Source organism: Tympanuchus pallidicinctus, unplaced genomic scaffold (assembly GCF_026119805.1).
Source record: "Tympanuchus pallidicinctus isolate F22 unplaced genomic scaffold, pur_lepc_1.0 scaffold31, whole genome shotgun sequence".
NCBI classification, from domain to species: Eukaryota; Metazoa; Chordata; class Aves; order Galliformes; family Phasianidae; genus Tympanuchus; species Tympanuchus pallidicinctus.
Window position 1 is genome coordinate 8,438,845 of NW_026294749.1, and position 26,503 is coordinate 8,465,347.

At 41.8% G+C, this 26,503-nt stretch overlaps 2 protein-coding genes across 2 annotated transcripts in view; one reads left to right on the forward strand and one right to left on the reverse strand.

The window, feature by feature from the left end:
* The window catches only part of DTNBP1 (dystrobrevin binding protein 1), a 60,406-nt gene extending 40,464 nt beyond the window's left edge, over nucleotides 1–19,942 (forward strand). The window contains exons 8-10 of the mRNA XM_052697814.1: nucleotides 14,180–14,335; nucleotides 16,502–16,645; nucleotides 19,040–19,942. Of these exons, the coding sequence (XP_052553774.1) occupies nucleotides 14,180–14,335; nucleotides 16,502–16,645; nucleotides 19,040–19,287 (548 nt within the window). The 3' untranslated portion in view covers nucleotides 19,288–19,942. The remainder of the gene's footprint in view (nucleotides 1–14,179; nucleotides 14,336–16,501; nucleotides 16,646–19,039) is intronic.
* Nucleotides 19,943–21,024: 1,082 nt separating this feature from the next.
* Nucleotides 21,025–26,503, reverse strand: part of JARID2 (jumonji and AT-rich interaction domain containing 2) — a 202,402-nt gene continuing 196,923 nt past the window's right edge. Inside the window, exons 16-18 of the mRNA XM_052697756.1 lie at nucleotides 25,831–26,014; nucleotides 24,319–24,426; nucleotides 21,025–22,611 (exon numbers count right to left, since the gene is read on the reverse strand). Coding sequence (XP_052553716.1) covers nucleotides 22,435–22,611; nucleotides 24,319–24,426; nucleotides 25,831–26,014 — 469 coding nt within the window. The 3' untranslated portion in view covers nucleotides 21,025–22,434. The remainder of the gene's footprint in view (nucleotides 22,612–24,318; nucleotides 24,427–25,830; nucleotides 26,015–26,503) is intronic.

Genomic DNA, 26,503 nt, shown 5'->3' on the forward strand with positions numbered 1-26,503 from the left:
AGGTTATCTTGGGTAATGCACCACTTTTACCAATCGTATTTTGGAAATATGGTTTGAATGTAGTATTGAATCTTGGTGTTTTCTTCCTTCTGGGTCAGAATTTCACCATGCTGTGATTGGAACAGTCTCTGTTTGATACTCTATTTTGCTGCATATATGAACACACATTGTCAAGGAAACTTAATAGCATAAATAAAGATTGCATGAAAAACAGTTTAAAAAAGAGTAATATCAACAAGCATGTTTCAAAACATGAGGCTTTCCACCAAACATTTATAGTTTTTTAGAGCATGAAATGGTAATGATGATGTTACTTTGATTCCTTATGCCTATTTCAGTGCTCGTTAGCCTTGTCACTGTTCTGAACAGATTTGATACCTTGTAGGAGAATCACAATAGTTTGAAGTTCAATGCTTCAGACTGAATACCTTCTTGGTTTATCATTCTATGGAGTGAAAATTCATCTGTCAAAGAGGAAGAATGCCCTCACAGTATCTCTTGGTTGGTTTACAGACTTGCAACTCAACCCTTGTTTCTGGTTTCTAGTATGTTCAGGAGCTGATGCAGAGGATGGTACATGCACCAGATGCTATCTTTGGTTTGTTTGTCTTGGAAAAACCTTGTAGCCGTGATGTTCTCCAAAAGGCCTATTGTTAGCAAAGCCCTGGGACAGATCAGGTCGTTTTTATGTTAAAATACTGGGATGGATTTGTTTTTTCAACCATCCTTCACTATCCTGTCTTGCCTGCCTTGTTTGTGTTTTAAAAGAACATCCCAAACTCTGAGCAACAAACATTCAGATCCCGTGATATGGTTTGTTTTCCTTCTAAATCTTCAATTTAGAAAATAAACCTTGGCTTTTATGACTGTGAGCTACATTTTCTCTGTGTGAAGCCAGTGTAATCAAATAGGATATCGTCTGTTGGAGGTAAAACTTAAGTATTCTGCCTTGATCTCTGTTGAAAAGCATTAACTCTTAACACAGAAATAAAATTGTGATGTTTATATCAAATAAAATTCCTGTTGGTTACTCTGGGAAGGATGGAACAAGTCACTTTGCCTACAGATACTATTGGGGCTGACAAAGCAGATGTGTGATGACAGAAAGAAAGGGAAGGAAACAGGGCAGATGTAATGGTGGCCTGAAGGCATTGTTTTCCCATTGCCATGCTGAAGGCGTTGTGAACAAATAACTCATATTTAATAATGGCCATATTGTGCTCTAATAGTATCTTCATTTAAAATCAGTCAATATTCAGCTTTTAATTAGAGGCATGTTATGTAAGCATAGATATAAAGATACAGCAAAAAATGGCCACAGAATGGGGTCAGTACACCTCTACTTGTGGTCCATCTTAACGTTTTAAAAATCAGCATTTCTGTTTGCTTTCCCAGAGTCGCTTTGCAGGATCTCTTTGAATTGTTACAGGTATGGGTGGCCATACACATCATACAGGTACAGAATGTGATTTTCATGGCTACAGAGCTGAGAAAAGCCACAGATCACCTCGTGCAGAAGGATGCTGGTTAGACAAACAGGGTCATGGTCAAGGAACTTCCCCTTTTTCAGAAATTAACCGCATGTTTATATAGTAAACGTGCCTGCATTTTGCGAGGTTTAAAGTACTCATGGCTTATTACTGATAAAAAAATATTGTAAATAATAAAATTGAAAATGAAATTAGTAAGGCCTTATGCCTATTCAGAAGATAAGGAAAAGATATTAAATCAAACATCCTCTATTTCTATTTGAAGGCTTTTGAAATGCCTACCAGTGGCAGAAGTTAATTGATAGAGATGTCAGGGAAATTAATTCTGCATTTCATGCTGTATCACAGCCCAGGCTCAGTTAAGCAGTTGCTGTCCTGAGACGTGTCAGAAGATGCTGAAGACTTATATGCCACTGTATGCTGGAAAAAGAGAAGGCAGGGGAGAGATCTCAAATAGCTGTGCATGTTGAAAGGAGCAACTTTGCAGGAAGTGTATTTTTGAGGTTTCACTGGCCTGATTTCATTGACTTCCCTCTTCAGGCAGCCCCCTTCCCTCTCCCTTTCCCCATGTCAATGCTTTTATCAGCTTCCTGAATTTCTGCTTTTATTCACTCCTCACTGTCACTTTGATGCCTGCACATCCTTTAGGAGGCTTTCCTTTGTTTGCCTGAACGAGACACTGTATCCTAGGTGTCATCTGTCAGGTCCTTTTTGCCATAGGCATAGATTCTAGCTGCTACTGTTCATCACGCGTGTGCTTTCGTGCTCATCTCTAATTGCTCCTGCAGCTCCTTGGGTTTTTGTCTGGTTCAGTAGCTTCAATTGTGCAGATTTCTTTGGCAGTAGCCAATTCTGGTGTGGTGAATTTTGTTCTTAGTGTTTGCTTTTAACACAACAAAGCATTCTGGGGCTCTTTGTCCTGGTTAGGACCGGTTTTCTCCTCACAACTTTTTTAATTTCTACCAGACTGGAGAAATCCAGCATAAAGGGTCATATTTTATTTATGAGCAACCCGAGTTGTCAGCTGCCCTTCCCCTCTTCCCCTGCTCCATCTTCGTTTCTCTTACTTTGTATCTTCTTTCCTTCAGTATTTTTTCTCTCTTGTTTCCTGCTCCACTGATGCATTAGTAACATCAGGCATCTGCTGCAGCCTCTCTCAAGTTCACTGCTTGAAGTCTCTTGTTTCCTTATGTGTGTGCTTGAATACTGAGTTGAGCAACTGATAGACCTCGTAAGGCTTACACTGCTTTGATGATGATTACCTCTCTTCGTAAGAAGCAGATGTAAAACATGAACATTAAATAACAAAAAGGTCTTATCTGTTAACTATGCTCTTTTTATGAGGATGCAGATGACCTACTTGCTTGGCTATGCTAACCAAAGGAAAACTTGCCTAGCCTTATTTCATCCTAATAAATTAATCTATTAATCTCAACTAATTTAATTAACCTATTAATTTTAAGTTATTAAACTGTTGTGTACATGAGAAGACCTCTTAGGGTTTGCACAGTGTCTTTAAACCAGCCTAATGCAATATTTGAAAATCAATGTTGCAGTCAGTTTGATTTGAATGATGTACTTTAGAAATCAATTTATCTGATACTGCAAGCTAAGCTGATATGAACACAGGTTCAAATTACACTGTAATTTCATGCCTGTTGCTGACAAATTAATGACTGAGCTGTGAGAAGAGTTTTGTCGTGCACTGAAAGTGAGCACAGCTGCCATAGTGGTTGTGGCTATGGGTGCCAACGTGATGCCTATTGGTTCTACACCTGCTGTCAGTTTTATGCCCTTTGCAGGAGGACACATGAGACTTGCTGATCTTTGAAAGCAAACAAGCAAAAGCCACCAGAAGGGTTTGTTCTTCAGAATTGTTTGATCCACAGAGGTTATTTTTTGCACCCAAGCACAAATGTGTCTGGGGTGTGGTGGTGCCAGTTTGATCTAGTACAGTAAAATCAGGCTTATTTTTTAGTGGAGTGATGGCCTATCTTGATTCTGCCAACATTGATGTACTAGTTTATTCTGGTTGGCTTTATAAAAAAAATAAGTGTGGTAAAAAATTTGAATGAATTCAGAGTGAAAACTTGATAACTAATGAAATGTAATTTCCCTTTCTGTTAGTCCTGAATGTTGGCTACCATAGAGGATACTGGAAGACTTAAAGCATGAGACAAAAAAAAAAACCCTGCTACACATTTCCATCATAGTTTAGACACTGTAAGGAAAGTAGGTTTTTGGTTTTACACCTCCCTTCATGGGTTGCTCTTTAATATTTATTCTTGCATGTCTTTAAAAAATAAACATGGTAAAGTTATGAAAGCCTTTCTGAATTAGCTGCAAAATTACACAAGTCTTTAACACAGGCCTTAATTCCTCAATTAAAAGTTGAACAACTTAGAACAAATAAGTTACCAAGCCAATGGGAGCAGATCATCTTTTAGCACTTTTTTTTTCTTCTCCAAAAATATTTCTCTTACAAATTGTACAATCAATGAATATACAGATGAAACAGTATATCCAGGAGTTTGGCTGATGCAGTTATTACACTAGAGTAGAAAAGAAGGACACTCACCCTATCCTGGGCTCACATGGTAAACTCCAGTGGAGCGGAGCTTCAGAGGAAAACCTTCCCTACTGGTAGTCAGCTCTTAAATGGGTCTAGGAGAGGTGGGGCCTGGCTCCACTCCTTCTGGCAGCACAGCTGAATTGCCTTCACCTGTGCTCCCATGGCTGACTCATTGCATGCCTAAGGTGATCAGTGAGAGGTTCAGGCCGTGATTCAGCAGCCCCATACACAAATATGTGTATTTCATCAGAAGAATTTATTCGTGCAGCGGAGCTCTTTAAAACCAGCCAATATTTTGCCAGCTGAAATTTTTGTCTGGGTTTCTTTTTCTGTTAAGATCTTTTATTTCTGAAATATGGACCGCTTAGTATTTTGTTCAAAATTAAATGGAGAAGCACGTAGGATGGTTTCTAGTACCTGAAAACTGGAAGCAGAGAAGAAAGTCTAAAATGTTTAATTAAAGTTTGAAGTTCAATATCCTTTCTTTGGAATAGGCACACTGGAAATTACCTTTAGAAAACTGACAGCCATTCTGGTTCTGCATTAACTAAATTGGTTTTCTCTTTCACTCAGGGTTTTTTTTTTTTTTTTTTTTTTTTTTTCTTTTTAAAAATAAACATTTCAATGGAAAAAAAGCACACCAGTGGGTATTTCTGACCTTACTGTATGATGCCCATTTTTTTCCTGAGCTTAATCTCAAAATTGTGACAGTAGTGGCATATTCTTAAAACGCTGCTGTATATGTTCAGCCTCATTGTTTCTAAAGAACTGAAAGGTAATCAATTTTGGGGTTGCCTGTCAACATTTTCTCTTGCCTGTAGCATATGGTACTGTTACATGTTCAATTTTAAAAAGAATGATTGCTGCCTTGTTTTGCATTTGAAAATAAATAGGGCTTTTCAAAATAAGTTGCCCTGTTCTAACTGATGGCCTGTGGGTAATGAATGCAAGATGGTGAGAATTCTAAAATTCCTCAAGTAGTAAAGCATCTCTAATAGCTGTGTCAGGAACTTCCCCCTCTTTCATGTTACTTCCTAGAAACTGTTAGGATGTGCTGAGGTCTTTTTCCTTCTTGTTCATCTCTAAGAATGAGGAAGGAGAAATAGCAGTAGCAGTATGAATCACTAGCAGTTTTCCTGCTTGTACTGGATATTGCTTTGACAGAAATAGAGAAGGTAATACACTAAGTCAACAAGGAAAGATAAATACATGAAGTTATTGATATAACCATTGGCTTTCGATGTTCTTTAAAAAATATATATTACTGCATATGAAATTTTGACACCTTAAGCAGGTACTGTGTGTGACATGGAGTGATTTCATTGGCATTCCTGTAGTCCTGACAACTTGAAAGTTGAGGTTTAATTTGTAGGTTTTTTTTCCCTTGTTATGCTTAGCTTAAAATAGGAACAAATAATGAAGAACAGAAGCTTTTTTTCTGCTTATTTCTTTTGTAGTTACTCTTTGGTCCTCTTGTATTGATTGAGCCTACTCCAAGGAGGTAGATGTGCATTTGCCTTTAGACAAAGCCCCACTTACATGATAGAGCCAGGCCCTTGCATCCCTGACACTGACATAAATTCACTGCTGATATCTGGGAGCGCAGCAAGTCTCATAGGTTCTGTGCTTTCGGATCTCCAGTTCTGTGATAGGTCCAGATGAAAGAGGTCTGAATATTGAGAATGATTCCCAGTTCTGATGGACAAAAGCATTTCATGTTACTCGCTTCACGTTTGTAGACAGATCTGTTATGAAATGTTGTTTACATAACACATACCAAATTCCCTATCATGTAGAAGAGATGAGGAAAAACAAATTCGTGTTCAAATGGTTGTGTATTTTTTTTTTTTTTTAATAAGGTAGGATTTTTTTTTGTTTGTTTCTGATTAAGTCATTGCTTACGTTAACCTAAGATTTGTTCTGGTGTGCCTTAAAATAAAATCTGGCCCTCTTCATGCCTGAAATGCTTAACTATCTGCTGAAGTGAGTGGTCTGCAGTAATACTGATGAATAGAAGATTTTCTGTTTCCAATCTTATATGAAAATACAGCTACTGTGTCCATTGAAAACTGAAATTTGGATTTCAAGACTAAAACTCAGTGAAATGCCTCCATTTGTTTTCTAAAACGCTGCTGTGATAAAGCTTCCACCTCTTAAGGGTTCCTCAGACGCATTCTCTTTTCATACCCATAAGTTAGCACAGAGTAGAGTGGCAGGGTTTGTCCTGAGAACTATAACAAGGGATCTGCTAATGCTGAGGGATGTCTCTTTCCATCAGGCAGCCTCATCAGAGCAATTAATTCAACAGACCTATTCTGTGCGTAGGTAAAATACAAAGCAAATTCTGATTTTTGCATAAACATTGCATAATCCAATGTAAATGTATTTTTTTTCTTGATGTTTCCGTCCCGGAACAAATAAGATAATGTTATTTAATGTAATATAACATATTGAGACTGTGAACCCACATTGCGTTCCTTTTGGCCCTGAAGCTTGTGAAACTCATCCAGAGAGCTGTACAGCTCTCAGTGGAGAGGGAAACATAAACTTCACGTTGAGATCAAAAAACCGGCTATTCTAAGAATGCAAAATGGAATGAAACTCTCATTTTCATTTTTCCTAGTAGAAAGTGATAATAAAACAATTGCTCATCTTCAGTTTTGGGAGTCAGGAGATAGTTAAGCACTGACTGGTATTTCTGTGCTAGTCTGTACAGCTGATGATGGTTATAGATTGGCTGAAAAACAATGTCACGAATGCAAGAGTTCGAGACTTGGTGTTGTTCTTAGGGACAAACAAAAGCCAGTACCTGCCAACTGATTTGCCATGTCGTGGAACCTACATTTTCAACATGCGCACAATGTGTAGTGACAGCAAAACAGTCTCTCATCCTTTATTTATAATGTCTGTGCAAGCATATAATTAGATCTAAAGGCAAATATCTGAGGTGTGCCAATGTTGAGATTAACACTGCTGTTGGAGTAGCAGAAGCCATTTGCTTTGGTTTAAACCTTCTGGTTCCAAACTATGATGGCTACCTTTTTGGAATGGAAAATAGCAATTCACCTGTTCAGCAGATCAGTTTGTACTCGGTAATGGGCTGCTGTTAGTCGCAGCTGGGATGTTTTCATGAACTTTCACAAGCCTGAACATTACATTGTGGTACTGTGGTTTCTGTTTTATGTACTTTGGGCTTAGATTTACTATTGATTAGTTTTTCCATTTGAAAATGAGTATTTTGAAGGGAGATGGAAAAAAAAACAATAATTAGAGAGTGTATAGAATAAATAACAGTACTCATGACAGTAGACTAGCACTGAGTCATTTGAACTGTTTGCAAGTACAATTTTTGTTAACAGTGGGATTTTTCTGTAGCATGTGGCAAGATTTTAAAGCCAGATTGGCTTGAGAAATAAATCAATACATAGTGGAGGTACATGTCAGGGTAATTCCTATTGAAAACAAACACTTGGCAGTTTACTAACAGAATTATTGTTCTTACAGTATGGTAAATGGTAGATTCATAGGGAGGCAGGAAAAACAGGCACATGAGCTCAGATGCTTGCCAGTTTGTTTACTGTGGAATTTCTGTATTAGTTCAGTTTAACACTTCTTTCACTGCTGTGAAATTGGACCAGGAGACTGAAAAATGTTAGATTGCAGATTTGTTAATCCAAAGCAAGTCAAGAACTCATTGCGAAGGTGGTGACACACTGGAACAGGTTGCCCAGTGGGGTTGTGAGCACCCCCTGCCTGGAAGCATTCAAGGCCAGGCTGGTTGGGGCTTTGAGCAACCTGGTCTAGAGGGAAGTGTCCCTGCCTATAGTAAGGAATTGGAACAAAATGATCTTAAAGGTCCCCTCCAACCCAAACATTGTATGATTCTCTGATAAGAGTGGGCCTGGAGGAGATGAATTTGCTGCCTAAAGCTTTTGCTGCGGCATGGCCACCCTTCATGAGATGAGCACTTGAACATCGGAAGGCAGAAAAGTTTGGAAGCAAGTGCAGATAAATAAAGCAGTATGCTGTAGTACAGTGTGTCCATTATGATTCTGGCTGCGGTTAAAGCCAGTTTTAAAAATTCTGAAATTATTGATGATAACCACATTTGCAAACATGAAATCTTGTCTGCACTTTATTTTAAAAAAAAAATACTGAGAAGCAGGCAAATACGCTTGGGTTTCAGAATGTTTTTATGAGAAATAAACTGGCCAAAAGGACTGACCAAACTGCTGTTTCCGAACTAGAGAGCATACAGGCATATATAGAGCATATAGTAGGTAGTATAGTAGCATGTATAGTCGTATAGAGAGCATATAGTCGACATTGTCCTTTGTGCTGCTACAGAACAATTTACAGAGGAGTCCTCAACTGGATGTAGGATATTCTGCTTGTTTTATTGCAAATGTATGGTTGGGCAAAGCAAGATATATGCTTCCACAAGTAGGAAACCATCTTTAACTTACTATTGTATACTTGATTGAACCCCTAAATTAATTGTGTGTGTTGTATTAGCTGTTTAAAAATGAAAACAAGCCCAAGCTTTTGTTAAATGGGTGCCTTTTCTCCAGGTGTGTGCTCATCTGCAGTAGCAAGCTGCTGCTCTGCCCCCAGGAAGGCCACCTTAAGGCTTTGCAGTGTAGGGGAGAGCAAAGAAACTGTAAAATAAATGCAAATGCAATAACTTTTTGCTTGGCTGACCTGATCTTAATACTATCAAACTCTTAATACTCTTCTCACACCATGTGAGTGAGGCATATGGTTATAAAGAAGACAGTGTGATTATTTTTTTTAGTTCTAGATGCAAGTACATTTTTAGAACCCGGTTCATGCTGTTAGGTAGAGTGTATTTTTAGGATGTCTTAATTATAATGATCACCCGCAGCCAAATAAGGTTTGGAGTTACGTGGAAACCTTCTCCCAAGCAGTTTCCTGTCATGTTGGTTGGAAGCTGCTCTTCCCTCCAGGTGCTGTTCCAATACCTGAAATCCTGACACATGCGTGCAATTGCTTCCAGTAGTTTGTTCTGGTATTTATTTAGGGAGATTCTGTATTTTTGGAGGTTCTCAAGTAGGCCATTTGTTTAGAAGGAGTTTTCGAGGTAAGCCAACTTACTGAAACTGCTCGTTAGGAAACATAATTCCTCTGCTCTGGTGAGACCTCTGCTTTCCTTCTTGGCTGGATTATTTCTGGGCTAAATAGTAGTTAAATAGGAATGCAATTGATTTTATTGACTGATATTTTAATAACATTAATTTTATTAACCTTGGTTTTAGTAAAATCTTTCTTGATGAAAATGCTGGATATTGAGAGAATAAATCTCATTCCGAGCTATGAGTATTTTTTCCAGCAGAGATGGTTTTCTACAATTTTGCTGACTGCAGCAACATGCAATGTCACTGAGTTCTAGTGAAAACCTGACTTCGCTGTCAAGTGAGCTGGAGCTTAATTTTTGCTTTGTAGTCATTTGAATATGCACTTGAAATAGAAAGTCTTTACTTTGCAAATAAGTTGTTGAATCTGAGTTCTAAAAGAATTATCTGTCGTAGTTTTCATTTATTTTAGTTTCATTCCTACATGGATCAGAGATTTTCGTGCCTGTATCTCACTTTCCAAATTTTGCCAACACTTTTCCCACCACTTTTTAGCAAACTACAGAGCAAGAGTGATCTGGTGAGCTTCCTCCCTCATGTTGTCAAAATGTTTCCTAAATTCCATCACAAACAATTTAAACATTTTTGAGAAAATCTGTATTCTTTGAGGCACTCCAGCATCTTCTCTTGTTTTTCTCTTGCACTTAAAGGGTAAATAATGAGACAGCTGTAAGCATAAGTTACCAAACTAGGGGATGACTCAGAACAACAATAGTAGGACAGAAGGACTGAGAGGCTCAGCAGGTACAAGTTCAGTGCTGTGCTGCTGGGCAAGAGGAGTAGCTCTGCAGAAAAGGCCCTGGGGGGATGTGGAAGGCAGCAAGCTGGGTGTCAGTCAGCAGCAGATAAGGCAGCAAGAAAGGCCACAGCATCCTAGTCTGCAGGAGCAGGAGCACAGCCAGCATAACAGGGAAGGGATTTTTCTGCCCTGGTGGGTGCTTATTAGGCCTCGTAAGGTGTCAAGTTCAGTTCTGCCCATACATCCACCACCCAGTGCTGAAGAAACATCAAAACCTGAAGTGTGTTCAGTGAAGAGCGGCTTGAAACCATAATGCGGTTACGGACAGCAAGAATCCCTAGGAAGAATGCTTGCATACATTTTGTGGTCTGGTTGAAAGAGTCTACAAAAAACATGAACTGCAGAGAGGAAAAAAGAGCATTTAGACTAAGCTCCAGTTTTTGTTGGTGGGAAGGTTCAACCCCTACTGCCACACCACCAATATCCACCTCTGATGTTGTTGGCCAACGTAATAACATAGGGGACATTACTTCCAGAGCAGCCCTTGTATTTGGACAGCTTGACATCTTTCATTTTCATCTGAGGTCTAAGGGATGTATTGGCAATCTACAAAACCTTTTAAATGCTGCTTTTTTGTAGTTGTTCTCCCAGTTTGCTTTCTTTGTGGACATCTTATTCAGGATATCTGTTGTGTGTAACAGGGAAATGTCTTACATTAAAGTAAAAAAGAGTCCTTAGCTGGTGGCTGGGTAAACCCTTAGCTACAGCAGCAGGAATTCTAATTTGTAGCAGGTCAGTCAGTCATGCGAATGCTGTCAGAAAACAGTTCCCTTTACACTTGAGCTATGTGGTTGTAAGCTATTGTAATTTGTTCCTTTGGAGTCTGCACCTCCTAGGCTCTGCTTCAAGCATTTATGTTTTGCCAGCAGACAAGGTCAGCACAAAGGTCACAGACACCAAGTTAAAAAGTGCATTTATCTTTAGTTAAGTTTAAAGCAATCAGATAATAAATGAAACGATACAGCAAGAATAAAGCAGAGCAAGGCAATGCACCTAACCATTACTGCATGAGGATAGCGATTACAAAAGATGCATCGCCAGCTGCCCAAATACTTTACCATCATCCAGATGATGCTCAGGTTGTAGTGAGGATTTGGAGAGCCTGGGAGGTCCTATGCAGTGTGTCCACTCATAGATGAGGTTTCCAACTTCACTACAAGAGGGTCCAGCTTTTACACTGTTGAATAAAGAAGTTCATGTGGCAGTTAGGTGGAACCGTCTGATTTAGTTCTCCCGTTTGGATTCCACCTCAAGCTTGGCCAGGGCTCAAGGAGGAGCCAAGAAGTTTATGTACTAGTAGGCCTTGCTTCTAAACAAGGAAAGGTTGATACGTTCTCATAATGCTTTGTCTAAGCTACATCCTTTGCCCAAGATGCATATTCCACTAATGATTGGATATTGATGATATAAATAATGCTGTGTTGTGAGATTCGTCTAGAGGTCAACTTTGGTTCGAGGCCTTTAGCACTCCAACTTAAGATATGGCTTTTTCTTTTCCTCCAGAATAAGAGTCTGTTTGCAAATAAAAATATCTTATGAAGTCATTTAGAATTGTTATATTCAAATGTATCTGAATCTCATCAAAGATCTGAGGTCTGTTCCTGGGGATGGGGCGGACACCATGAGCTCCCAGTCCTTAAGAAACATTTTGCTTCTGCATAGCTGCGCTCTCACAGAAAGCCATAGGTGGCTCAGAGCTGCTACTGGCCTCTGTGTGGGTCATAGTGATGAGTCCCACAAATCTGCAGCTGTCTGCAAGCCGGTGTTTTCTCTGTAGTCTGCCTTCCTTCCTTGGTGCTCAGTGGTGGAGCAATCGCTGGTTCCAAAGTACAATCACAGAGGAAGAAAAAATGAGATAGTATTTTATGTGTGTCAAGCCCCAGTGATGTCTGTAAGAGGTCACATTGGCCATGAACAGTGTATGAGTGTGTACAGATGGTGCTTGTGTCTTCTCTGTTGGTGCTGGGTCTATTAGGTGTATTATAAAGCACAAACCCTGCTCTCGCATAATGGGAAATGTAGTTCTGAATAGCTTTGTGGGGAAAAAAAACAAAACAGAAAACCCACCACTAGCAAAAACCTCCCCGCATGTTTTCTGTTGTTCAGGTGTGATGTTTGCTTTTGCTCAGCCCAGCGGCAGCACTTCTTACCATTTATCACATTGTCAGCACACAGGCAGCCCTTAGCCTTTAGCTTTGGCCAGGACAACTGTGGGAGTACACAGTACATCTTAGGGAGAAGGCAAAAGCTGAGAGCCTTGGTGCGAGGGAAGTTGTACCATTCTCATGTGTTGCTTGGATACTGCCTCTCTTCTGGGGTTAAAAATACCCTGATGTACCCAAATAGTGTGCAAAACTGTCAGATTGTATTATGAGACAGACAGGACGTTTCTGCTGCCGGTGGGAGCCGCTGGCTTTTATTATTACAATTGAATAACATTTCTGCATCATCCGCAGGGTCATTAATAATTGCTTATCATGCAGGGTCGCAGTAGAGGAGCAACGTATCCACAGATCGCTCTGGGGAATGTAGAATCATTGCACACAACTGCGTAATTGATGATAAAGATGGGTTGACTTAAAGGAAAATGCTTTCCTTGTAATATACTGATGTTTTACTACCAAAATTCCTGCTAACAAAAAGATTTCAGCTTATTTACTGATGGTTTAATGGCTGTTTGGTTTGTTGGTCTGGTTTTATAGCTCCTTTTGGCAACTATTGCAGCTTCTGTCCATGAACTGTGACCATGATGCAGCAACAGAGGGAATTACTGTGCTCTGATGTTTTTGCCCAGTGCAGTGAAACACCTTTTGCACTGTGATAGTAATCTCCGTAATGGTGGATGCTCCCAATGAGTTCCATGTTCCGAAATACCATTAATGTAGCATTTTCCCTGGAGCACTGATGCAGTGCTCACCCCAGTCAACTTTACGCCCTTTCAGAGTTTGCCTGTATGGGTGCCACGTTCCAGTTGCATCTGCGGGATGCATGGAAGCCAGGATTTGTACCTGGATGTTTATGGAGCTCTCCCTGGTGGGCAAAGCAGCTCTGTGCCACTCCTGCCCTTTCCATCAGCCACTCCACAGCAAATTCTGCTCCTTCTTGTGAGCAGAGAGGTTGTGAGTGCACATTGGAAACACGGAGTGAGAGCTCTGAGAGGAACATTTTCAGTTTCTGTATTTCTCCCTAAAGGCAGATGTGCTAAAGCATGTTTTGATAGGCTGGAGTTTGTACTCCAGTAGCTAAGATCGTATTCTGGAAAATGCTACTCTTCACCAAACATAACAAGTTGTTTCTTTGTATGTCCTCTGGCCCCTCAGTGACTCCTGTAGGGCAAAACAGAAGGCAGGAGATCTTCCATTGATAGTCAGGCTAGTATTGGTTTCTCCACAGAAGGATGGAGCTGCTAGAGGCCAGCATTAGATACACGTAAGCAAATCTGGCTGTCGCTGTGTGTCTGTACAAAAGCTGCCCCTTTCTCTTTGCTAGAGTATTAGGAACTCATGGCAACTGGCTCTGCTTCTTTGGTGTCAGTGTCATCATCCTCTGGCACCATCATTGCTGCTGTATACAGAGGAGACTCTGTATTGACATTAATGACCGTGCGATGCTGGCATTGAAAACAGTACTAATTCTGTACGTCATGTCAGCCCAAGCAGCTCCTCTACACTGCACCTAGGATACATTTCAGCTTCTCTTCTCAGCCTGTCTGGGGGCTGACAGAACTAGAACACCTCACGCAGATATGCACACACCTGCGTATGTGTACTTCTGTGTTCAGAGATGTGCTGAAACTTCCCAGTTAAAGTATTTTTTCCTGTGTGTGTAACATATATACAATAGCAGAAAATCAGCATTAACCAGTTCTGACATCCTGAGTACTGGTAGATGGTGTTTTCAGGTTCACAGGGTTCAAGAAATCTGCGTGTTGCCTCCATGTAGTTATCATATCACTTCAATGTTAAGACCACGCTGCGTGATATAGTATTCTTATTGTCAGCTTCAAAATATAGCTGCAAAGCATAGAAATGTCCTTTTGTGACAGCCTCTGTCAACAGTCTGTAGTAACAGTCTGTCGCTATTGAACTTAATCTTGGCTTTGAAATCCAAGGAGGCTGGGGGACGCACATGACTGATTTGTTTGTTTTCTTTGCTTTATGCTCAGCTGAGCTGGACGCTGAACATGCACAGAAGGTTCTGGACATGGAGCACACCCAGCAGATGAAGCTGAAGGAACGTCAGAAATTCTTTGAAGAAGCCTTCCAGCAGGACATGGAGCAATACCTTTCTACAGGATACTTGCAGATAGCAGAGAGACGAGGCAAGTTTTGAAATACTTCAGGTGTGATCCACAAACTGGCAGCTTAGAGAATGTTGATTAGGGGTCACAGCCAGCAGTGGGTACTTACAGCTGAAGCAGTGCAATGCCTAAATTCTTCCTTGGGGAAGCTGAAAATTTAGATAAGCTTTTGAAACAACCTTTGGGTCCCAGAGGAACTAGGTGCTTGATGAAGTCAGTCTGCTTATTTGAGAAAATGCAAAGTGCTGAGGCACTTCTGGAATGGTGCTCTTCCTTACAGCTCATGAGTGCACCCATATCTCTGAAGGTATGGGTGGAGGTGGGCACCTGTGTCACGATGCTGAAGTCTGGCATAACCACCTGGTAGAAAGGGCCTCAATATTTCCAGAAATGCAGGCAAAGCTCAGTGTAGTCTTTCAAAAACAGTTCCCAGATGGCAGCTTCTTATGCTGCCTATGAAATCTCCAGAGTATGTGATCATGATACAGGAAATGCAGATGAAGCTTTCTCCTTGTTATAGATGACTCAGGTCTGGCATCTCCCAGCTAGTTAAAGGACAAGAATGCTGTAGACTACAGACAGTTCTGTGTGGGAAGCATCCATCTGTTGGGCCAAAGCGTTTGTAGGACAGGAAAGAAAGCAGGAGATAAATCATTCATGTAGCAGGAAAAACATGGAAACTCTGTCTATTCTTCAGGAGCAGATCTGCTGTCATTTGTAATGCTGGAGCAGGGAACACAGTTCAGGATTTCAGTTTCTCTGCACTAGTACTATAAATGCCAACCTGCAGCATGCTCTAGATTGTCTGGGAAAAATTGAGATTGTATGCCCTAGGTTTTGCGTGGTTTATATATGCCTATATGTGTGTATATATATAATCCATTATGCTAAAAGTCAATGGGCACTGCTACTAGTGGTGGCTTTTGCTGTGTTTGACAGAGGTGGGTATGTCCTTTTCTGAACTTTGTGTTTTCAGTATAATGCAGAACCTGTGTGTATCAAAGAAGCTTTCCATGAATAATTGGATGTGGGCAGTATGTGTAAAACTACAGAAGTACAGCATATAATCAAAGACTATTAGGATGCTATAATCACAAAATAAACAAGAGAGTTTGGCAAAGCAGACTATAGTAACAACAGAGAATAAATAGAAGGCTTACCTGTATCCTGGGCTCACTCACAAAACACCAGCAGAGCAGATCTCCAGCAGAGATCCTTCCCCACTGGCAGCCAGCTCTTAAATAGGTCTAGGAGAGGTGCAGCTCAATTGCCATCACCTGTGCTCCCACAGCTGACCCATTGCTTGTCTCAGGTGATCAATCAGAGGTTCAGGCTGTGACTCAGCAGTTCCCATACATACAGGATGTATAGAAGAAGAACACTATGATACAATTTTATTTCAGTTCACGTATGAAGGCTTTAATAGAGTAATTGTTCCACTTAGATAAACCTTTAAAGTGCTAATTATATTTGTGAATACACATGCAGCCAAAAGACTTATATCTTGAGTACCCCTGAAAACTCTTATTCTGTGTTTGTATGCTTTATTATTCAAGGAAGAAGATGCTTATCCAGGCATTTAATTCCCCTGTGAATAGTCAGTTTTATACTGACAGTAAGAAGTAGAATCTTGAGGTGTTAATGCTGTGAAATCCCCATGCCTGGAGAGATATTGGGCATCATCAGATGTTGTGCATGCTGCTGCCACTTACTAGACTGAATTGATAGAATGAGGAAGAATGGCTGCTCCGTTAACATTAATCCTCATTTCTAGTTTCCATGTCCCCATCCATTGATGCCTAGAGATTGTGTGCTCAAACTTGGGTTTTGATCTAAAAACACTTGGCTGAGGCAAGCGGGAAGGAGTGCTGCAAAATGGAAAGTTCCAGTGTTTGTCCCTGAGGCTCACCTGAGAGCATTTCTTGAAGCTATTGCTGCAAGCACTGTTGCTATAAATGTTTTGTTTTGCAAAAGCTGTAATGGATTTTTAGTTTCACTACGAAGGTTGCACAGAGTTCTTGGATTCGGGCTGAGATTGCTGCCCAGCAGTTATCTGCTGCCCGCGCTCCTTCCATATCTGGTTTAATTGTTACTGATGTGTACAATTATAGCAGCAATTGAAGCCTTATAGGTAATAACATCATGTCACTGATGGCCAGTTTGCTCACTGCGCTATTTTTACTACAGAACCAATTGGCAGTATGTCTTCCATGGAAGTGAATGTGGACATGCTGGAACAGATGGACCTAATGGACATGTCTGACCAAGAAGCACTCGATGTCTTTTTAAACTCAGGAGGCGAGGACAATAATATGCTTTCTCCCATGCTGGGTATGCTCCTAGTAATGCCAAAGCAATTAATCACAAGAATTGCTCTCGTTTGTAATGTTATCTCATAAAACATTGCATAGATTGAATGTTTTTCACTGATGTTGTTCAGGATGTTTGTATTGAGTTGCAACACAGGAGAGCTTGCTGCAGAGCTGTGTGGTGTTTCTGGCCTGTCGCTCTCATTGCCTGCTTACTGCAGCTTAATGTCTTGTCTCTTAAGATACAGACAAGGGATGTGCTGCATAGAGCTTCCTGCTGCCTTTTTACTGATAAAAAGTTGATAGGGGAAGCTGTAACGAATGTGACTACCAAAGGTTTTTATATTTCATTGCAAAAACTGCATTCAGATGGCTGATTTTCGATAGACATCCAGTTCATACATTGGTTGAGTTAATCACTGTCTGAGTGCGTGCAAATTCCAGAAGTCAGGGCCGTTCCCCATGCTGGTTCTGGCAAATGTTGGCTCAGGGGGCTCTGTGTCTTCCTGTCTCATCAACAGACAGTATGACTGCATTAGTGAGGAAATGCAGACCCTGCTGCATTCTGCCTAAGCTGATTTGAAATGTATCAGCCTTCAAAATAACTGTGATCGTTTTGTATTGTGATACAAGTGTCACGGTGTGTACAGTGTATATTTATTTGCTGCATACCTGTGCATACACACCTTAATGTAATGTGCTAGTGTGTGGTGCTCTGTAGCACTCAGTTGTAACACAGAGGTAGAATGGGCAGCCTTGCTCCTCTACAGCTCCTACATTGTCTTGTGAACCCTGTTTTGTGACTCCAGATGACTCATTTCGCTCTGGATCAGAAGGGATTTGTTTGCTTCTATTGCCTCCGGATGTTTCCACAGTGGTTTGCCAGTTACAGTTCAGCTCAGTTACTTGCTGGGACTGAGAGGTCCATTGTAGGGCAACGTAGTATGAGCTGCTCTGCATCTGACCTTGAGCAGGGCTGAGGTGGTGTGGTCAGCTCCTTTCTACCCACACCCTCTTGAAACGTTTATTTAAAAAAATTCTTAGAGTACTGTGTTCTCACTGTGGTTCCTCAGTGCTGAAGCTGTGTGACCTAACAGTTTCTAAGTATAAAGCAAGAAGAGATTTATTTGGCAGATCATATAAAAAGAGAGCTTAGATTTTTCCGTTTTTCCTTACTTACTCTCAGGAAATGTCCAGAGGAGGATGTAAGGTAGCATTAGAGAACGAACTCTCAAACTGCAAGCAGACACTGTTGCACTGAATTTGCTTAGACATCTTTTTGCATAGCACAGAGGGAGCGCAGTCTTAAAATCCCACTCCCAGTTCCTTGAGCTATAATGCAACTTTACAAAAGGAGTTCTGCCGTGCTGTAGTGCAAGGCAGAGTGTTATAGAATCACAGAATTATTGAGGCTGGAAAGATCACCTGGTTCAACCATCAGCTCATGCCTGTGACCTCTCTAGACCATGTCACTCGGTGTGACATCTACCCTTTTCTTAGAAACCTCCAGGGATGGTGACTCCACCGCCTCCCTGGGCAGCCTCTTCCAGTGTCTCACCAGTCTTTTGGAGAATAAATTTTTTCTAACATCCAACCTCTACCTTTCTTGATGCAACTTGAGGCCATTCCCTCTCGTTCTATTGCTGTTACCTGGGAGAAGATGCCACAGCCCCCCACCTCACCACATGTAGTTGTAGGAAGTGATGAGGTCTCTCCTGAGCCTCCTCTTCTCCAGACTGAACAATCCCAGCTCCCTCGGCTGCTCCCCATAATTCTTGTGCTCCAGACCCCTCGCAGCTTCATTGCCCTTCTCTGCACACGCTCCAGGGCCTCAATGTCTTTCTTGTAGTGAGGGCCCCAAAGCCAAACACAGTACCTGAGGTGCTTCTGTATCTCTGTTTTTAGTCAAATCCGGAGATTGTTTTTATTGTCTGCCTTCCAGGTTTTTGTGGTTTCGATTGTGGGTTTTTTGTTGTTCTGTTTTCCACTTATTTTTTGCGTGTCATTCTGTTGGACAGGTATTTTTGGAGGGTTTTCCTGTTGGTGATGATTCTCAGCACGTGCTATAGCCTGAGTTAGGAAGGTTAATGGTCCTGGCTAACAGGCAAACTGGATGTAAGTTATGACAATGTTCCTTCCCTCTTCTAAAACTCAAACTCCAGCACTAGAATACTGGAATGAGCGAGAGACATGCACCATCAGAAACGTTTCAAAAATCAACCTGCAGCTTATATTTGAGAGCGGTCAGAAAAGCCAAAAGGCAGCTTTGTGTCTTGGGAGGATTTTTTAGCATCAAAAGGAGCAGAGGAGCCTGAGTGCAACTCATAAGCCAACTCTGAGCTCTGCTAACACGGTGACTTCTCATTGCATTGCTGAGCCACAGCTTATTTCTTCTTGTTGTTTTTCTACCTGTAAGGGCCTGACTCCAGCACCTATGTGAATGAGATCAGTCTTCAGGTTCCGAGCCAGTCCGAATTACGCCACAAACTGTCTTCGCTGTCATCCACCTGCACTGATTCTGCCAGCCAAGAGGCGAGCGAAGGAGAATCTCCGGTTGTTCAGTCTGATGAAGAGGAGGTTCAAGTGGACACTGCTCTTGCTGCTGTCACTGAAAGAAAGGGTGCTTCAGATGTTAGTGATGAAAGTGACTCTCAAACTATTTGAATCTTAAAACCATATCCTTTAAGAATGACTTCTGAATGAATGAACAAATGAATGAGGAGCTTGCCTGTGTCACAATTTGCTAACCAATCCAAACAGCCAGACCTTTTTACTAGTACTACATGCAGCCTTTTTACAGAATTGCCAGTCAGGTGGAGGTTGGTTTTTAACAATAAAAATATGCCTAAAGCACACACACTTTAACAGTAGTCTTGGGGCTCAGGGGAGCAGTGAAACTTTTGTATATACTATGTATAAAAGAAGTAAAGGGGAAAGATAAAAGTTACTACGACCGCTAACCTTTAAACGGCTGATTGGGAATCTTTCCATTTGATGTATAATGCTGACCCCAAATTGTTCCCTGCATGTTTTCAGCTGCTGCACCTGAAGGTTTAAGATCCAAACCAAAATGGAAAGCTATTTTCTACTCTTTGCTACCTACTGTCTGCCTACCGCTTTTGTCTACTGATGCAGCAGCATTTACTATCTCACACTTCTTATTCAGGACCGACTTAGTTATCGTAGGTGTTAAGGAAAAAAGAGAAATTCAAAGGAGGAGAGGTGCGTATGGAAGTGTTATACTCCTCGTGGAGCAGATACCGTAGCATTGTGTAAGCTTACTCCTCTTTCGACATAAAATAAAGTATTTCTATCCCAACCATGTCTTTCACTTGATTGCCCAAAGTACTTTCTCCATGACAGCGTACAGAGGAGGCTAATGCAGCAATCAGAAAAACTGGTTATTTATCCTGAGCACCAGTGGAATTTACTTTTCCATGGTAACATCTGTGTGACTGCACTGAGGCAAGCCAGCAATTTCAGGGAAATAAAGCTGAATAAATTACTATAAATGAAGTGCATACGTTGTACAAGATTTAAGATGTATGGTCGTCATCTTAATTCCCTCGTGTTTTTTTTTTGCAGTCGTTTTCTCTGCACTTGTGGTCTGGACCTAACTCCTGTTTCTTGTCAAGTCTCGCGCTCTGTTTGCAGGGATCTGCTCTCCTTTGAGAAGCTTCCCGGCTCCCGCTCTTCACGTTCTGAGGGAAGGGATGTAATCAGAAGCGGCGTAAGTAAAAGGAGGAGCTGTGCTGCAGATCTTCCCAAGACCCCGGCAGTTAGTGGTGGGCACTGAGGGAGATGAGAGATGAGAGAGAGCCACTGGGAGGAGGCTGCTTTCCTTCAGGGTTCGCTGTGTCTCCGTCCCCTGACCTGCAGGACATGTTGGCTAGGAGCTCGCTACCTACCAGCAGAAATAATCCCTCCTTAGCATTCAATGAGGCCGCTGTCGAAAAGAAAGCTTTCTTGGAGGAGCTCGCTTCACTCACTCACTTTCCAGAAGACAGACAAAATGTCCAAAAAAGTTTTGTTTTTTTATTAAACCTCGTAGTACAAACCTGGAAAGTAAACAAAAAACTGGCAATAAACAACATGAAGTCTTTCCTTACAAGGAAAGAGAGCAGAGCAGCGCTAATAAATTAAATGTCAAACTGTAAGCCATAGTCAGAAGTTTACTGTCAAGAGGGAAAAAGTACACAGCAAGGCCATAAAAACCAGACAACCACATTTGAAAACACTTGACTCTGTTTATGTTATTGTTAAATATTCCAAAACAGTTCAGTCTTCTGCAACAACAACCAACAAATCGTAGTATAGGACTTTCCTGACAGTCACCACTGGCAAGCTCAGTGCAATATGGGTAGCTACGGTATCGTTGAATTCAATTACGAAACAAAACAGTTTGTGAAAACATTTTCCCTTTTTTATTCCACACATACTGTACACACAACCAGAAAAGGGCAACAGCTACTCCATTATTATTTTTTGTTGTTGTTCAGTGATGTAAGCAGCACTTATAAATGTTACAAGAAAAACCCTGTAAGCATCCAATCCAACCGATGAAGAAAGTGAAACGTAAGGCTTTTCTTCATCTCGTCTCCTCGCCGCCCCTCCCCCCACCCCAAGAAAAGGCTCAAGTATTTAAAAAAATTTACAGGCATATGTACAAAAGGTGTGATTTTTTGTTACAACATGAAGAGAAAAAAGAGACAAGATGAAAGCAAATGCATTTTCACATTCAAAAGAAATACGCAGACCTGCTAGTGGCTCTAAACGTGATCGCGTCATGAAACGAATCCGGAACAAAAATTAATGCTCGACGGTGCAAAGGTGTGAAACACAGCAGTGGAATGGAAATGGAATGTTAAAAAGATTGCACGTCTATGACAAAAGAAGCACTTATGGCTTCAATCACTTTTTTTTTTTCTTTTCTTTTTTTTTTTTTTCTTTAAGGATGCTATTGAAGGGTTTTTGATAAAGTAGCCAACAGCACCAAAAAATAACAGAATGGATTTCCTAATGAAATCAGGCACAGTTTTCCCTCACGTGACTCCTCAAGGCAGGCAGTCTTTTTTCCTCCTTTTTTTTATTTTTATTTTTATTTTTTTTTATTTTTTTTTTATTATTTATTTTCCCCCTCAAAACAGATGCATAGTGATGTGCTGGTAAAAGAGAACATACTCCAACTCTCCTCCTTTTGCCTACAGTTAGGAAACAAAGTCCATCTTCAGCTGCCATAACCTCCCAAAGAAAGTGTTGTATTCTCCAATTTAAAAAATTACAAAACTCCGCTTGCTGTGACAGAATAAAAGACAGCCAAAGTAAAGCAATTTCTTTCAAGTTTTTTTTTTTTTTTTTTTTTTTTTTTTTTTGTCTCCCATCCCTTTTCGCTCTAGAAAAATCTGCTCACATGACTGGAGAACAAATTAGAAAACACATCCAACTTTAACCTAGTCAAAAAAAAATGGGTTAAAAGCCTTTTTTCACAGTTACCAAAAAGGCTCTTTATTTTCTCAGCCATGGGGACAATACAAATTAATATTTATCAGCCCCTCTCGCCGCTTTTAAAACAGTGAACGTACGGCAGTTTAAAAAAATCAGACTGCTGTATCTATCTATCCTAAGTACAAAAAAAAAAAATTCAACAGTTTAATGCTAAAACAAAATTAGTTCTCTAAAACCAGAAGAAAATCTTCTTTAGAGCTAGTGCAAAGACAGCTTGTATTCTACAGCAAGTACTCCAAACTATGGTATAATAATTACAAAAAATATATATAAATTGACAAAATGAGAGTGTTGGCATCTTCAGGATTAACTTGAAGCACTTTTGGATGAACTGGAGGATGAAAGCCTGGATGATGGCACGTCGACTGTCGCTCTCTTCCGAGGTCCTCTTTTTGGTGTGGGCTTGCTGATACAGTTCTCAATGCTGCCATTTTTACCAGATACTTTTCCACAGATTTGATTGACCAGACTGATTATTTGTTCCTGTTCAGGAAGTGTGAAAAGAAGACACAAGTGAGCATCCTTCCTTTTTCCGGGTGCTTCTGTCTGTTAGAGCGGTGCAGCGCCGTCCTTTGGCTGATGGCACCGAAGCAGGGGGAAACAGCTGCTGCTTTGCTAACTAACTGCACAGCAGCCCATACAACCACGTGCTACCATTTCACAGGTGGGCTTTGGCTATGAAGCACTGCATGGTACCTAGAGTGGTGCCCTTGCTGTAGTTTCCTGGCTCTGAATGTAAAGTCAGTGATGGGTGACAGGACTGCGCCAGGCTGAGCTCTGGGCTGCACAGATACGGCTCAGCAGAGCCAAAACTTTGCTGCAGATGCAACTTAAAACCACTGCTGAACAAAGCAATAAACACCATGAACTTAAATCTGCAGGTGACAATGCTTGCAGGTGACAATCTGCTCTTTACTGAATATCTATTTAAAACTTCACGAGAAAGTCCTGCTTTCCCCTATTGACATTGTTGTCATTTGTTACAGGATGCTACTTTGCTTTACTGCTTTGTAGGATCTCTGCATGCCCCAAGTGCTCCAGGCCAGTGCTTGGTGCCACACAGGGAAAGGGCTACAGGGCTCTGCAGTAAGAATGAGGAAGTCCCTGAACAGCACAGCACAGTGCCTGCGCTGCATCACCGCTCCTGCTCTCACTGCAGTCAGTGGTTCAGTGAAATCTGGGGCAGGGGGGGATGGACCCCTCCTGGCAGGAATCTTAAGAAGTTGGTTGTGAGCAAAGCGCAGCTAACAGTGAAATAGGTTTAACAGATGGCATCTGACGTGCAGGCTCTCTCTCTTTCCCTATTCACAGCTCTCAAAAAAATTATGTAACATCTACCAGGCATACACTGAGTATCCTTCAGAAGTGCAGAAATTGAGAGAGTCTTTTCACTGGGGGAAGAAATATTATCCAGTACTGAAGGAGAGATTTTTCCTTTCCCACTGCAGCCCCAAATCCCCACTTTGTAATTATAAAACCAGTCATTACTTTATGTGGTGCTGATTAAGAGTGGCTTTGAAAACCTTAACAGAGTTATCAGTTCTGTGAAGACCCGGGATGTAAGAGCCTAAATAAGCTCAAGAATTAGAGAAATACATCTAAATTTCTGAGGAGTCTCCTGGCGCTCCTCAGTGTATTTACCATGTTACAAAGCCAGTTTCTCTGTTGCCTGGACTTCCTGGACTGTACCTGTTTGTAGCTACAGCACCTGATAGCGCAATGGAGCCCACAATGAAAACCAAAGCCAGCCAGAATGGCACAACTTCTCCAAACCTTCTGTTTTTTTTTTCCCCTCTGGATCTCTTTGCACATCAGAAGCTGCTGAGACATCCGCCTCAGAGCTGCTTGTATCAGCACTGCTCCCAAAGAGCCAATTTTGTAAATTCTCCCACTCTGTCCCTTCCCACGTCTCAAGCTAACAAACAGCCCCTCCTCTGTCCATCCCACCCCCAAACAGACTTTTTCTACAGATGGTGCTAAGCAGGCACGTAAGGAGCGCTGTTTGACTGTACCGCAATGCAGCATTAGCCTGGAATCCAGGCACAGTCCTGAATCACCGCCGTCGGTTCCGTGCTCATTACCTGTCTGCACACTGACCCCCAGCCATCACCGGGCCTCTCATCCAACAAGAACTCTGTGAGCTCACTTCAAACAGCAGCAAAAGAGAAAAGCTGTGACGACTGCACAAACCTCATCATAGCGGTACATCATTTTCAGTCCCCGACAAGACTTCTGTTTCTCCACATGCCGCAGGGCACACTCCAAGCAGAAGACAACGTTTTCGTTCTCCTGTACAACCTACCAAAATATGAACAGGTGGGGGGAATGCAGTGAGCTCCAAGCTGAAGCCTGGTGATGCCCAGTCTTTTCCTTCGAGAGGTATCATTATGCTTGTATATCGTTATAAATCGGCACAGAGGGGGAGTAAACAAGATGCACACACGTTGTGAAATGAGTGCTAATGCTGGCAAATGCTTACCAATTAAAAAACACCAGTAGCAATGAAGGATAAATCTAATTAACGTTGCATGTGTAAAGCCCTACTGATATCTAACGTGTCCTAAAAACTGCTTGAAAGCAGCAGTTTCACATCACTTTAAACACTGCCTTGAGGCCAAACAAAGCCAGCGGTGTGGCCACAGGACCCCCAGCTGCTGTCTGAGCCAGCAGACATCACACTCAGCTGCTGGTGCCACACCTACAAGTTCAGCCTGGAAGGGAATTGGTTGCCTTCCTGTCCCTTACTGCCGTTAAGAATAACAAGGTAAAATCATTTCCTTGATGACATTTACATCACTTCATTGTCTCCACAGCAAGCTGATCAGAGTCAGAGTTTTTGGTTGGTTCAGTTTTTTTGTTTGTTTTTTTTACAACTCATTTTGAAGTTACTTCAAACTAGTGCTGCTCTAAACAGTGCATTCTGTCCCAGGGAGAGAAACAGCTACATCTCATCATTTAACACCGCATTTCCATTAAAAAATAATATTTATGTTGGAAGAAACCCAAAGATTATAGGAAAAAAAGGACTGAATATGGAGATGCCGTATCATATTTATTTAAATGTTTACTCTTGGCATTAGATGCATGCAGAGAGCTGTAAGGAAGGGCTTTTTGTGTTTATATTGAAATTGCCATATTTCTGATTGTTCTGCATACAGCTAAGAACCTGACGATTGCCACAGTGGCCAGCACACCTTTACAAGCAGTAGGCAGCTGCTTCTGACAAAGTTAAATGTGTGACTTTCCATTTTCAGACAGAGGTTGTCAAACAGCATCTCAGCTCAATGAGTAGGGGACATTACGGGGCAACCAGCACATGGGCTGCGTGCCTGTGGCTCAGGGCGCACGTTCTTGTTGCTTGCTCATCCAGGGAAGTGTTGTGCTATGATTTACTGCTACTGGCAACCTACAGGTACCTTCATTACCTCTTTCTGCAGTGCAGACACGCTTGTTGGTGTCAGAAAGTGGCTCAGACGGCTCCTTCAGTCCTTCCTTCCTTACAGGGGAAAGCTAGCTGAAGCTAACCCCTACCTTCTGTCACTGCTACCTAAGGTGACACAAACCAACACCGGCAGCCTATGTGATGTGCCTGAGATGACCTTGGAGTCATGCATTTTCTCTCCAACGCTTACAATCTGCAGTTTGTTGTAAAGAGAACAGAGGGCCACAGTACCACAAGCAGCGGCTCAGGACTGTACTCACCATGGACAGATAGCACAGGTGCTGACAAATCTGACATCTTCTCTCTGATGTTTCTAACTGCAACCACTTTCGAGGCTTTTTCTTTCCATCCATCGCCGTGCTGCTGCTGTCGTGGCTGCCGTAGCGCGCCGAGGAGTGGAGACCTGCCTCGTAAAGCTGCCGCCGCTGCCTCAGCTCCGTGTCCCTGTGAACATTGGATGCAATCAGAAACCAGTAGTTCCTCGTAGCACCACAAAGCCAACCACAGTCACCCTTTTACCACCATCGTCAGTGAAATCGTAACTGCACACAGCAAAGACCTGAGTGTTGCTGGAGGTTGGTGCCATACCCTATGCATGCTGAGAGCCAGCCAGCACCACAGGAATGCTGCCTAACTGCAAAAGGTGACCACTGTATCAAGCCAGTGGTTCTCAAACTGCTCCACAAAGCATTGGGGGCTGCCGAGTACTTCCTCGAGGTCGGTGGGTGCCCGGGGCGTGCGGAGAGCTGAGCCATGTGGCTGACAACACGGCTGCCTTTCCTGAAGTTGCCAAAAGCCACCTTGAGGAGGAGGTGCCGTTGCCCCCAGGAGTAACACAGCCACCTTCAGCAGGAGGCCAGAGAACCAAGGATCTGCTGCCAGGAGGTGCTTCAGGTAGGAAAGGGGGAGCAGGGCAAGCGGCTGTGCCAAAAG